The sequence below is a fragment of the Pelecanus crispus genome, chromosome 6, assembly GCF_030463565.1.
Source record: "Pelecanus crispus isolate bPelCri1 chromosome 6, bPelCri1.pri, whole genome shotgun sequence".
NCBI classification, from domain to species: domain Eukaryota; kingdom Metazoa; phylum Chordata; class Aves; order Pelecaniformes; family Pelecanidae; genus Pelecanus; species Pelecanus crispus.
In genome coordinates this window covers 68,303,838-68,317,939 of record NC_134648.1, presented here as the reverse complement: position 1 = coordinate 68,317,939, position 14,102 = coordinate 68,303,838, and the positions used below count along the sequence as shown (strand labels likewise).

The 14,102-nt window shown below is 43.0% G+C and overlaps 1 protein-coding gene across 5 annotated transcripts in view; it reads right to left on the bottom strand.

The window, feature by feature from the left end:
* Positions 1-7,707: 7,707 nt before the first annotated feature.
* The window catches only part of BRF1 (BRF1 general transcription factor IIIB subunit), a 179,748-nt gene continuing 173,353 nt past the window's right edge, over positions 7,708-14,102 (bottom strand). For 4 of the 5 annotated variants that reach the window (XM_075713226.1, XM_075713229.1, XM_075713227.1 and 1 more), the window contains 2 exons: positions 11,400-11,568; positions 7,708-9,194 (listed from right to left, as the gene is read on the bottom strand). In XM_075713226.1, coding sequence (XP_075569341.1) covers positions 9,157-9,194; positions 11,400-11,568 — 207 coding nt within the window. In that variant the 3' untranslated portion in view covers positions 7,708-9,156. Of the gene's footprint in view, positions 9,195-11,399; positions 11,569-14,102 lie in introns of those variants that run through there. The other variant, XM_075713228.1, reaches the window with a different exon arrangement.

The window sequence follows — 14,102 nt, the reverse complement described above, 5'->3', positions numbered from 1 at the left end:
GAAAAAAAAACCTCAACCCCCTCAAAAAAAAAAAAAACCAACCCCAGAAAGTACTTTCTTGGATGGCAAGACACCCTGTGCCCAAATCAACCTAAAATGAACCCAAGAACTTAATGACAGCAAAGCTTGGCTGGGAAAGCAGGCTTGAAATGACACTGGAAGAGCCACAGCCTTCCTTCCAAACCACAGCTAAGTCCTGTAATAGCTCTGCCTTCATTCTGCCTATTTCTGATCTTCACTTGAGGTATCATGGATGGCCTCAATTGTTTATCTCCTTCTGAGCATCATAAGCACTGTAGTAGTCAAGGCAGATTAACAGATGGGGCTGATCCATGGGCTGAACGACCTTGGGACCCTCAACCTACCTCTCTGCATAGTGGCATTAGTACACCTGCTTCTCCCCACTCGCGTGTGCAGCAGACTGGGACAAATATAATCCCCTAATTGATGTGCCATCATCTCTCATCTGAGATGTCACCCCTTTCACACTGGTATTATACCCATACAGCAGTGACAATACTTGGGGTCTATGCTGGGCAGCTTTACAAGGGTTGGCACTACCCCTGTTGATAAAGACCTTCTGCTTAGCAAATGGCCAGGGAGGATTAGAAAGTCTACACTTGCATGTGTGCCAAGAACACTGGCCAAGTGTTTTAGATGGCATTTTATCAGTGCAGCCAGCTCCTGTGAACCAATATAAAATACACAGGGAAGATCAACAAGATGAAAGATCCTTCATCTTACCACAGGCAGAAAAATCCACTCAGACTCTTCCTCATGGTGCCCAATGGTCCAGAAAGAAAACATGATGATTCACATCGCACTGATTTGCTGTTGGAGACCTCAGAGCTTATGGAAGGTCCTACTGATTTAATGCAGCATGCAGCAGTATCAAGCAATTTCCCAGTGGCCTTGTGTAAGAGTTTGCTTGAAAACAGTGACTAGAGTTTTGAAACCATTTGCTTTAGCTATATTTTACCCTGTGTCAACCCATGAATCTTACTTGAATCGTGGTGGTATGTGTGTGTAGACTCTCCTTTGATGAGCTCCCAGAGTATGGGCAGGAATCAAAGCAGATACGAGGATTTAGCCTGTTTCCCAGACACGATGCTGCTCTGAAGAACCATTATTCCATTACAACAGATCTATGTCCGAGTAGTCTATGACCACCTAGAGACAGAAAGTTTTGTAAGCTGCAGCCATCCCCATGCAGAGCTGAGGAGGGATGCACTACGTGCCGCACACTACAGCTGTATCACCGCTGAAGTTCCCTTTTCTCATTTATTTTAAAATCAGCAGAATAGATAACTCCACTTTGCTGGTTAATTAGGCGAGGCAGTAGGTTGTGCCTGACAAATGGAGTAAGAAGTAGCTTTGGGTGACATACCACAATATCACAAACTGTTTTTGCCCCAGAGCAATTTTCTCCCTTCCTTCACTGCTGCTACCACCTCTAGAGACTGTTGCTAATTGTACAGATCCTCAATGGATGTAAACCAGCAAAGCTCTTACTGCCTGATGTGAAGTCGCAGGAACTGTACCCATTTACAGCAACTGTGAATATCTATCGATCTTTTCATGTCACCTTCCTATTAGTTGTTTGCATTTTTAGGAACTTGAGATCGCTCGCTGCCAACAGCCATCTGCTTAGGGCACAGATCACACGCTTTGGCATGGGACTTTAACTCAGCAATGTTTGCTCCGAAATCCTTACGTGCCCAAGGGTATTTAACAAACACCAGGATTAGCACCTCTGCAAGAACAGCAGACTTAGGAGACCCTCATCAAAAAGAAGGACAGGAATCAGAGAACACTCTCCAGCCACACTGCCAGCCGAGCCGCTCGAGGATGTACGGCTGCACCAGCCACGAGTGCTGCCCTCCAACATGTGCTACCTGGGCTGCGCAGTCTGCAGTTTAGCCTATTTTTTGTCATGGTTATAAAAAAGCAGAGTTGAGAAATGAGCATGTGGCTTTGTTTTTCCCCTCCCCAAAATCCTCACAGATTCTTCTTGGGGACTGAGCAGCCATGGGTGGGGGGCAGGAAACATCTGCACCGAGCCAGAAACCTGTCCGCCAGCCCATGGGTGGGGAACACTGCTGTCCATGAACCAGCGCAGGGGCAGCTGACAGGGCAGCAAGAAATCACCACTGGCAAAAGCAGATGTATGTCAGCAACAGTGGCATGGCCAAAGACTTCAATTTTTAATACAGCTGTGAGACCAGTTGGGTTTCCAGAGATGTGAATATTGTCCCTGATCTGTTCCTACGCTCACTGCCTATGGGCACCTCATTGCAATGAAATATTTCCTCATCTTTCTGATGTTTTTTAAATGCAGCTTTGTCCTTAACATCAAACTACAGCCCTTAAAACCACCGTAAGTAATTAATCACCTTTGTTTTTACTCAAGCGAAACAAAGACACCTCGACATCTCCTCTTCCTTACCTGGCTAGGTGTACTGTTGCTTTTAACAACCTCCAGTGGACTGCCCAGTCTACAAATGATGAAGGTGGTGCAGGATATACCATGAAACAGGAGGCGTAAGGAATTCTTGTGGGGAAAATGGACAATGCTGCCTCACCTCTGCTCATGCCAACATTCAGCTCTTGCCCCTCTTAGTCCTTTTGCCTTTCCCACAGAAGAAAAATCACCTGGTAAGCACAAGTTGGTGCCATTTCTTTTCATTGCTTTGTGCAAATTCCTTTAATTTGATGTATTTTCCTGGGTTTGAAGAATAAGGAAACTTTACTAAGAGCAGTAAGAAAGCATTTGTCTTGCAGTTTTGCAATAGAAACGCATAATACAATGACTGCCATCCCGGTGTCCAGTACAATGCCACTTACTGCCAATCCATACAATAATAAATGTAAGATTGTGGTGAGTTGACCCTGGCTGGACACCCACCAGAGCCGCTCTACTCTCCCCTTCTCAACTGAACAGCGGAGAGAAAATGTAACAAAAAAGCTCGTGGGTCGACATAAGGACAGGGAGAGATCACTCAGCAATTACCGTCACGGGCAAAACAGACTCGACTTGGGGAAAATCAGTTTAATTTATTACCAATCAAAACTGAGTAGGGTAATGAGAAATAAAACCAAATCTTAAAATACCTTCCCCTCACCCCTCCCTTCTTCCCAGGCTCAACTTCACTCCTGATTTTCTCTCCCTCCTCCCCCCGAGCAGCACAGGGGGACAGGGAATGGGGGTTGTGGTCAGTTCATCACGTCGTCTGTGCCGCTCCTTCCTCCTCAGGGGAGGACTCCTCACACTCCTCCCCTGCTCCAGCGTGAGTCCCTCCCACGGGCTGCAGCTCTTCACAAACTGCTCCAGCATGGGTCCTTCCCACGGGCTGCAGCTCTTCACAAACTGCTCCAGCGTGGGTCCCCTCCATGGGTGCAGCCCTTCAGGAGCAGCCTGCTCCAGCGTGGGTCCCCCATGGGGTCACAAGCCCTGACACCAAACCTGCTCCAGCCTGGGCTCCTCTCCCCACGGGGCCACAGCTCCTGCCAGGAGCCTGCTCCAGCGTGGGCTCCCCACGGGGTCACAGCCTCCTTTGGGCACATCCCCCTGCTCCGGCGTGGGCTCCTCCCTGGGTGCAGGGGGATCTCTGCTCCCCGTGGGCCTCCATGGGTGCAGGGGCACAGCTGCCTCCCCATGGGCTGCACCAGGGGTGCAGGGGAATCTCTGCTCCGGCGCCTGGAGCCCCTCCTGCCCTCCTCCTGCACTGACCTGGGTGTCTGCACAGTCCTTCCTCTCACATGTTCTCACTCCTCACTCCGGCTGCAGTTTGTGTCCCTGTGGTTTGTTCCCCCCGCCACCCCCCCCCTTCTTAACTATGTTATCCCAGAGGTGTTACCACCATTGCTGATGGGCTCAGCCTTGGCCAGTGGCAGGTCTGTCCTGGAGCCGGCTGGCATTGGCTCTATCGGACATGGGGGAAGCTTCTAGCAGCTTCTCACAGAAGCCACCCCAGTAGCCTCCCCGCTACCAAAACCTTGCCACGCAAACCCAGTACAAAGATTCACACTAGAAGTCATTAAATCCTGTGCTCCTAGAGTCACATGGTAAGATGGAAATTTCATTTTGCATTTTGATGAAATGTATGTGCCTCCCTCATTTCCATGAAAATGCACAACAGTCCCATAAGAAAAAAACAATTACGATGAAGGAACTCACCAAGTAAATTTGTTCTGCTCTAAGTCATGAATTTTTACCCAGCCTCCTTTCTTGTGTGCTTAACCCATTTCACTAAACAACCACCACTCACCAAGATCAGGGGGATTGGACTAGATGACCTTTAAAGGTCCCTTCCAACCCAAACTATTCTATGATTCTATGATCACTGCCAAGTATTGGGGCGGGCATAAGAAATACCAAATAATACGCTGTAACTCTTCTTATACATGTGATGGGAGTAGAAAATTACAACAGCCTCTTCTGCGTTACAAAATGTGAACCTAAGAACGAATGTGCTATGATCTACTGGTGACAAATGAAGCTAATATAAAGCTTTGCAAGATTTCAGCTTTATTAACATTATGTAACTTCTCAGATCCTTAAAGGACATATATTTGAGGAACACAGCTGGGGGAACAGAATGGTTTTGGTTTATGAAAGCCTGGTGTGGTAGGGAAGAGAAAAATTACAGGACAAAGCTAATAACTGTACAGCTTGGGAAGAGCAGAAAATACGAGGCTAAGGTGGCCAGTACTTTTTTACAGCTTAGATGTTATAAGTGAGAGAGCATCAGTGATGGGCATCACTGGAGAAGTTCCCAACTGCCAGTGGAAAGGGCTGGAACACCCGAAAAGAAACTAAGATAAAAGCATCTCAATGTCAGTGAGAGCAAAAGTGCACCTAGATGAGAGTACGGGAGCCCAGTGAAATGCTGGAATGACACACACTAACTGCCTTATCAAAACTACTGTTAAGTGTCCTACTACGTGCTACAACTTTGCAGTAGGCATTCCTGAGGATCCCGAAGTAGCTCCCCTTCCAGAAAAAAATAAAAGGAGCAAACACCCATGTGTACAAAGGGTAGATGTGGATTTTGGCCTCCAAACTGTGGTGACCAGATGTTGATAAAATAACATGATTTTTAACTCGGCACACACCTTATTTATCAAGATACAACTTTCAGAAACAAGCACTGGAACAGTTCCACTAAACACACACACTATACATTGTTCCCACAGTCAGTTAATTATATAGCTTAGTGGAAAAATCTTGTTAATGTTACGCAGTTTACAGAAAGTTATCTACATTTATCAGTGGAACAATATCTTGTAAAAAACACTTGCCTCATTAGATGTATCTTCCCTCTTAGAGACAGAAGAAAGCTCTGAATTACAAATTTTGGCCACTATCGACCAATTGTGCAGCGAACGTTCATAAGAATGAAGACAGAAAAATCAGAAATTAGCAGGAGAGCATCATAAAAGATGGGTTATGCAAGGGTTTTACTTTTTATTTACAGCAAATATATTACAGTAAAAAAGCTTAACATGGCTCATATTGCGGTTGTGTAAGGATGATACATATGCTTACATCAAACAGGTTTAATTTCCTTGGCACTAACTGAAACAAATGCAAGGATTCAACACAAAAATAAGAAACAGGTCATTTAATAGGCAAACTCTACATTAACTGTACACATCTGCAACTGGGGTTTCAATGCAATCCAAAGAATACAAACAAACCATCAGGATGGCAAGAACTTTTTTGACGAACATGTTTAACCCTCAAGACAAGGCTGTCTGGCACCATTTAAAACTTGCTGTACTGAACACATCAATTTTAAAGAAATGTTATAGATGATTAAGACACTGAAAATGTGCTCACCATAGTGAAGAATCCCATTATTTTCCTTATTTCTTTCACTTTTTGCTCCCACAATACAAGAGTGTTAAAAAGCTGCATGGCAGACAAGCTGGATGCAACAGCTGGAGGGTTTTGCCTGTCAAGCAAAGCGACTTGCAGCAAGAGACATGCTTTCTGCAACAAACCCTATGATATGCAGCTTGTGTGGGTTCAAATAAGAAGATCTAAGAACAACAAATGTTGAAGCCTTAGAAGCTCTCTTCATTATAATCAGAATCCTGAGAAAAGCAGGGTCCAAATTACTCCAAGTGAATTTAGGCTTGCTTATATACAACAAAATTGTCCAGATACATCAACAGTAGTAAACAGAGTTAATGCAGTGTTAATCTTTTTACATTTTAATGGCTAGCTATAAAACCAGAAACTAGCACGTTCTAATCTGTTTACATTTCCTGAGCTTAGTTAAATCAAGAAGGAATGAACGTTATAAAAATCCCGGTAAGTCACCAATAAATTAAAAATGTACATAACCACTATAGCTTAAGAAGTCTTACAATGTGAAGTCTGCCTGTCCAATACCACGGCCTTTCCTTTAGGACTCCTGTCCAGAAACCATGCTATTAACTTCGCCAGCAATACTGAGATGCTATGGAATTGCAGGTCTTTTTTTTTTTGGTCTCCAAGTGCCCTTCTAGCAGACTATGCAATAGCCTTTCCTAATGAAATCATATGAGAGCATTCAAAAACTGCAATCCTCTACTTCCAGTGCATGAACCAACGTTCTCAGAAATGCAATGTGATACTGAAATTCAAATTTACTAGCAGCAGTTATTGGGTGGACTCTCAGCTCCCACACGTAACATCACTACATTGGCAGGAGGTTTAGTATCCTGTGCGGGAACAAGCCAATGAAAATCTACACAGAAGACTGGAGGAAAGACCCTTAGCAATAAAGAACTCAGTGGTTTCTTTAAAAGCCAACATCATGCATCTGAGAAAAGCACTCGACCTACATGAGTCATACGCATGTTTATTTATGCATGTTTATTTCCTGCAAAGAGAATAATGTGTACCTTGGAATAAAACCCAAGCTTTGAGAATTTACTGAGAGTATGGGTATTTGTAATAGTGCTATTGGCAGATTAATTCAAACCCAAATGCTCAAACTCAACTGTCTCAAAGACTTGCAGAGCATGAACTTTGATAAAACAAACTACTTTTTAAAAAACTGTCTGCTTATAGCATGATTTTGAATTTACGGTGTAGATAAAAAGAGAGGTAGAAAGGTTTATCTCCTCAATATCATTTTCTGTGCAGTATTTATAAGGTAACAGAAAAAAATCTATAGTTTTTTCGTGAAAATGCCAGCTTTTCCCCTAAGAAGTATATGGAATCTCTTCTTTCCACTGAAATACTGCAAACTAAGTAACTGAAATCTGGTTCAGAAGAGCTCTTCTTCCCGTTAACCTCACTACATAATTTTTGTTACCAAGTTCTGCTTTTAAGAAGTCATTGCAGAAATACTCCTATACATGGCTCAAAAATAACTAGCAGATAAAACCTACCCAACAAACTACATTTACCAGCCAAATAATACCAAGCCTGCTCCTAAAAAAAGCACTCGCTCTTGCTCTAGTTACATGATCCCTCTTATGCATGCTACTGAGAGGGACAGAAGAGGCACGGAAGGCCATATGGCCCTTCCCCTCCTTGATGACGACCACAGGTATGAGCATCATTGTTACTCTGGCTGGCAGTAGCTAGAGGGCTTCCCAAGGCAGCTTCTTTTCCTGCCATAATCCACCCTCCGCAGTGGGAGGAGGGACGGTGCTTTAGCAATGAGCGCTCCTCAAAAAGAGTAGGAAGGATGAGCTGACCAGGAGAGACAGCTTAACAGAAAATCACATTGGTAAGATAAATAATCATCTTTCCTGGTGTAGGACAAGCCTGCAGCGCTGCCTGTCACTAGACACGGGAGAGAGATGAAAACATCTTGGCTCCTGCAGCTGCAGTCATCAAGACCATGATCCAGAGTGCAGTGCATTTCCCTCTGAGCTGAGAGCCTCGGACCCAGCAGGGCCAAGGAAAGGCAGGCCAGAGGCAACGGGGTGGGATCTGGCAATGGGGGCTCCCTCCCTGACACCCACTCCCACGGCATTGCGAGAGCTGATGTATCTGGATGAGAAGGACCCGTCTGCTTGCATTTTGGGGCGCACAGGGCTGGAGTTCCACCATTATTCACGTAGCAGTGACTGTTCAAGGGGGGATTTGAGCCATGAAAATCAGACTGCTGCATGGTGACCTTTAATTTACCCACAGAAAGTTAAATAAATTACATTAAATTAAATTCAGCCAAAGCAGATGCTAGCTTATTTATTAAAAAGCTCATCTTTCTCTTTCTTTCAACTGGTTTTAGAGATGGGCAGCTCTTGGGAGCAGACCTTCACTCTAACTCAGTCGGACAAGAGCAGCTCCGTAGAGATGGCCAGAGTGACTCTTCCTGCGGCAATACCAGCCGCGGCAAGACCTGGCTGTCCCTAGGGACGCCCGGCAAAGGCACGTGAGCACAGCCTCGTTGCCTGCTTGCTCTTTACACTTCTTGCCTCACCCAGGTCTTCTCCCTCCTTCCACGCAAACCGCACTGGACTCGCAGTGGGAGACGATTCTTCAGTGCTAACGTTGCCTTCTGTTGTCATATCTTTTAAGAAATCTATGAATTGATTAATATAAAGAACCATTTACCTCATTTCAGAGAAACAGATACTGCCCTGCAAATACATAACTTGTCATTAATTTTTGATAGGCTTGGGTAAGGAAGCTTGTATACAATAGCAGGGTCAAGTTTACCACACAGGTTGGAAATGTTTTTTTTCTTTTGGTTGTAGCATTATGAGACAACTAATGCTACCATACTCAAATAAGCAACAGGCACGCTTCTCATTTTTACCTGTCCTTCTATCTGCTCCTTTTCAACAGCATGCTTAAAAGCAGTCACATAAATAAGAGATGTGTTGCTTTCAGCCACACATACACAGTCTATTTTGTCTCTTTTCTTCTGTTCTCTGGAAACATTACTCCCATAAATTTCATCCTCAAACTGTGATCCACCAAAATATAAAAAAAAAATTCAAGTACAAACCCAAACTTTATTGCTGGGTTATGGGTCAATATAAACTGACCAGAGTCAATGCCAACCTAAAATAGCTTTACAAAAGTAAGGATTGTTCGATTATATTTGCTGACCATAGACAGCTTCTTTCACTATTCATACAGTTTGAAGACTGGAGATTTGCTGGGAACAAGACACAGTCCATGTCCTTTGGAAGTAAATGGAACTAATAGCCATCATCATCATCCATATCACAGCCATAATCTGAAACACACAAAGACAAAGGCATATAAAAATGTAAATATTTCAGATAGGTGGAAGATACAACAAAAGTATTGCTACTTTCAGGCTGTTTTCCTGCTGTGTAACTAGATGGTAAGTTTTGCCTTAAGCAAGCATTTTTAAAAAATCATGTATTTTCTTAGGGCTAGATAAAAAGTTCTTGCATGTACTTTCCTCAATGAAATAAAATGATTTGTAAGCATGTGTGTGTGTAAATACCTCTTCTCAGTTGTCACTGGCCCCTCATTTAGGAATGCTTGGCACATGGATATGTGAAATACTTGGTTTAATTTAGAGGTTAAGGTGATCAAGCCTGATTGTCACAAGTAATTTGGAACATGGTGGCTGATAAGCAGCAGCACACATTTACAAGTAGGCACAGTTCTCACTAGACATAGCCACCAAGAAAAAAGCTGCCTTGTTTATATTATTCATGGATTTATAAGCTGAAACTGCAAGCGTCCAGAGATAGCTCAAGAGTTCCCATCAACATCAAAGGAGTCGTGCAACGAATCCTGACCAACACATCTGACTCAGATCTCCCGTACCTACTTAGTCCTAGAGGAACAACTTAAAATTTTGCCCAGGTTTTTTTATCCAGTTTTGTTTTCTTAAACAATGCTGAGCGCAAAGACTGTGTGATGCGTGTGTCAGGAGGCATGTCTGCGTGTTTCTAATGCACCGGCTTCTCTTCTGTGTGCTTCTGAATGCAGTGAAACAGATATTTTCTGCTGCAAAGTCAAACCTAAGGATAACTATTACATATGAGCATTCAGTGAAGTTAACCTTTATATTCCAAATTCATTTCATCCATTTCATCCAAAGAGTCAAGCAAATGCTCAGAAGCAGAATTAAGTGTAATCTATAATAATTTGTGTAGAATAGGTGAAGTTCACCATCTGTAATTCCTGCAGTTATTCCAGGCAGACAGGCCTAAAACCCATGAAGAAAGCAGTTAGAAAGGAGTTATTTGTTCTGCTGAGCAGCTCTGCACACCTGCATTTGAATTCTGGGAATATTCCTTTCCTTTTTATTTTTTTTTTTTTTAAACTCTGATTTTTCAGCTGTTGCCCAGACTAGACAGGGAGTAGTGGAATGTTCTCAGAATGGTTTAAAAATAGTAACATTTGCAAAGAAAAAAAGCTCAGTGACCTTTATTCTATTTTTGTGGGGGGTTTATTAATAAACATAGACCCACCCTCCCCCACATGGGTGCCTTTTCTTGGGAACATTATTCTAATAATAAATGCAGGCAACAAACTGTTTTTCCTACGGTTCAGCAATTATTTTCCAGTGGAGAAATCAATTTAAAAGCAACACACACTTTTGTGAAATGTATACATATTGTCCATGAAAGCTAAATTAATAGTACTGGAAAGATTTTTGCAGTAAATAACATTTCAGTAGGAAACTTATTCCCATCATGTTTTTTCACAACCCATAATTAGCAGCTCTCATTTTAAAAATATTTTTGTATATTTTCAAAGCTTAACTTCTAAGGGGAAGTTTTTAATAAGGGATAAATGTGGATGTGTCCAGCTAGGAAAAACGGCAGTGGAGAGGATACTGCCTTTTCCTGCCAGCAAAGAAATCTAATTAAACGAGTGGCTTTGCTGGGTAACCCAAATAAATTAGCACACATCTGTGTACCATACAGCACGCCATATGCTACCAATGCAATTTCTGTACTTGGTGAAGAACTCTTTCCTCCTAACACTTTCCCCAGAAATAGAGTGTGACAATTGGTGTTGTTTTGAGCTGGACAGCCATGTCCACAGGGCTCCCAGACAATCTGGATGTCACTGCAGCCCCAGCTGAGGAGGCAGGCAGGAGCAGGGCGGCTCGGCTCAGGCGGCGACGGGCCCCAAGCACTGCTAGCGGAGGGGTTACTGACACCCATAATTCCTCAGATCCACATCAGTAAACCTAATTCTGAGGAAGGCGTAACATCAGTTTGTTCTTGAGAAGCCCTCTTAGCCTAAAGCTCGAGATGCAAAGTTTTCTCAGGAGGAGCCTCTAAGAAGGTCAGGTTTTGGGTAAGGGTGAATCCAGGCTTTCCCACAGGAACAGGCAATGCCTGAAAGGCAGCAGGAGCTCTGCATGGGATGAGCTGCAGGGGAACCCTGTCTGTCCTCAGCCCTGGAACAATGAACCCCACAGCACCAGCAGACGGTAATCCCAGCTTACCGTTTCCTCCCATTAACTGCAAAGCGCTCATGCAGTGATCATCATCTTCTTCTATTTCTTCCTCTTCCACCTCTTCATCAGGGTTATAAGCTACTGGGCCACTCTCCACTAGCACAGCTGCTGGTTTTTCTAAGTCAGGGGCTTCTGCTTGTGCATTTGGAAAGGTCACCTGCAAAAAAGAAGAGGGGACAGTAGAGCAGCCCTTCCTTTTGTTCAATTATTTGTACAAACTTTAGCAGCTTCCAAACGATAGGGACAGGAGAGCTGGAAGAGCTGTTCTAGGGGACATGCAAGTTGCTTAAAGAAATGTTGCCCAAATGAAAGTTGGGCACAAACATCCAGTTTTCACATAATTCATAGACAGGTAACTGAAATATCCAGATGGTAACAGTGGAAGAAGGATCCTCTTGCAAGCACAAGGTAAGGAGAAATTTGGGAGTGAAGGCTCCTCAGTAGAGCTCTGCAGGAAAACTTACAACCTTTTCCTCATTGTCCTCGACTCGCATCAGGCCTATTACACAATAACAACGTTATTAACACTTTAATGATAGCAAAAATGTACCCTTCAAATCTGAAAAAACCCAACATGTATTAGTTTTGACAGCTCTGGTTGGATTTATTTGGAGGCACAATGAGGTGTGGAACAAATAGCTCTCTTTAGACAGCACTTAATGCGATGGCAGAGCACTAGGTTGATAATACAAGCCAGCACCTGTAACATTACCTATGGAATTCATCAGAATAATGATCTCCAAACACTAACTTGCAAATTGATCACTGACAGGACCCATTCCATACATGCACCTCCCCAGCTGCTCCAAGGTTAGGCAGGACACAGCAGGGAGGGAGAAAAAGGGCAACACCACAAGGAGACAGGTGAATTTGGAGAAGGTAGCATTGTTTTCGGTTCACTAGTGACACATCTGAGAACGGGGCAGGAACCAGCAACGTGGTCTGCCCGAGGACAGCCCAGGCTCTGGTCTCTCTGGAGCTCTCACTTCCATGGTGTGCTCAGTCTAGGGCTCCACCTCCCTTCTCATACAGGGAAGAAATATCACAGGAGCTTTATCCCCACCAGCTTTGTAAAAGGGCACTTTTCACCTCCGTTCTGCACTTGGGCTATTTGGGGTTTGTACACTAGAGCCTGTGGCCCAAAAAGACATCCCATTAGTGGCAACTTGAAGAACATTCAAGATTAACCATTAACACTGCTTTGTCATGTAAGCAATTTTGAGAAAAGAATACCTGTACCTGTCACTAGTCAGCAATTATCAGCACTGAGAGTCATCTCCCTTACTGGGAAAGACAGAAAAGACTGGGACGCTTCCTTGGCAAGGACAATGGTGAGGTGCTCCTAACAATGAATGGTCCAAAGGAGACCAGGAAACACCAACTCTTCTGGTCCCTACCACAAGAAAAGTCCTACAGTGCTTTAGGTTTTAAATTACAGTACACAACCACGTACTGCTGCATCTTCTCCAATTCCACTGGCAGTAAGTTCTGATTCGTCATTATAACTTTTTTTTTATTTATTTATTTCTACATGTATTTACTTGGGATGCAGTAACTCCCAGAATCCTTGTAACTCCAGGCACTTTAGAGATACACCATAAGAGAAACATCCCTGTACCAGAAAGTTGATAGTCTAATTATTCAAACATCAAAGCTGTTCCTGAACTTGTCATATACCATGACAGTCAACCTAAAGAATCTGCCCGAGTTTTTCAAAGTCACCTAAGGGTTTGCTCCAATAGCTCATTAACAGGGCAAAAGACACCCATTAATTTTAATAGAAAATCAAGTATTTAGATATTCGGATCACTCAAAGACAGGTTTTCATGATTTTTTAATGTTCAAATTAATCACATTATTTAGAGAAACTTCCCTCCAGTTTATTTTATATTTCCTACCACTGCTTTTGCCTCTAGAGTGATCAAATTGAGTCCATCTAGGTTTTCAGTATAAGCAGAAATAGACACAAAGGTTTGAGACGAATCAGCATCATAATATATATCAATTTATATGCTTAAAAGTAGCCATCTGCTTTGAAAAAGTGGGTGAATATAAAGGAGCTACAATTGAGTCATTATTTTTTAAAATTGCACCATGCTAATTAAAATGTGACCTTCTTCTAATTATCATGTCCACTTCCAGACTGCTATACTTCTAAAAATGTGCAGAGTTTTCTAATGAGCATAGCATAAGAAGTGAAAATGTATTTCCCCAGGCAGGATATCAAACCATTTCTGAAAATCAATGGGTTTTAGTCATTTTAAAAATAAGGCAGTCAAACAACGCCTTTAAATAGAACTTCCTGAATTCACTTCCAGACATCCTGGACTTCAGTTTGGCATGTATCTTTGTATGCATGGGCAATTGTCAAAGCATGTTAAACTACCCAAGTTAACTGGTTCACTTTCAAAAGGCTCTCAGTGTCACACGTTCATGGGAAAAAGAAGAAGGACAAATACCTTTGGTATGTTAGGAACAGAATTTTTAGATGCGCAGTAGACCGTTATTTTATCATACACAAAATGCGTATGTCTACTCTGTACGGTGTGAAAATAATAGTGAAAAAAAGCAGTTATCGCTGTGACTCTGATAATAATCATGATCCCTTTGGCAGAAAATGCAAGTGCACAAAGCCACCCAAGGAGGGTTTCTGGCGGTGGCCAGTTACTAGCACTAACTTTTCTATGGCAC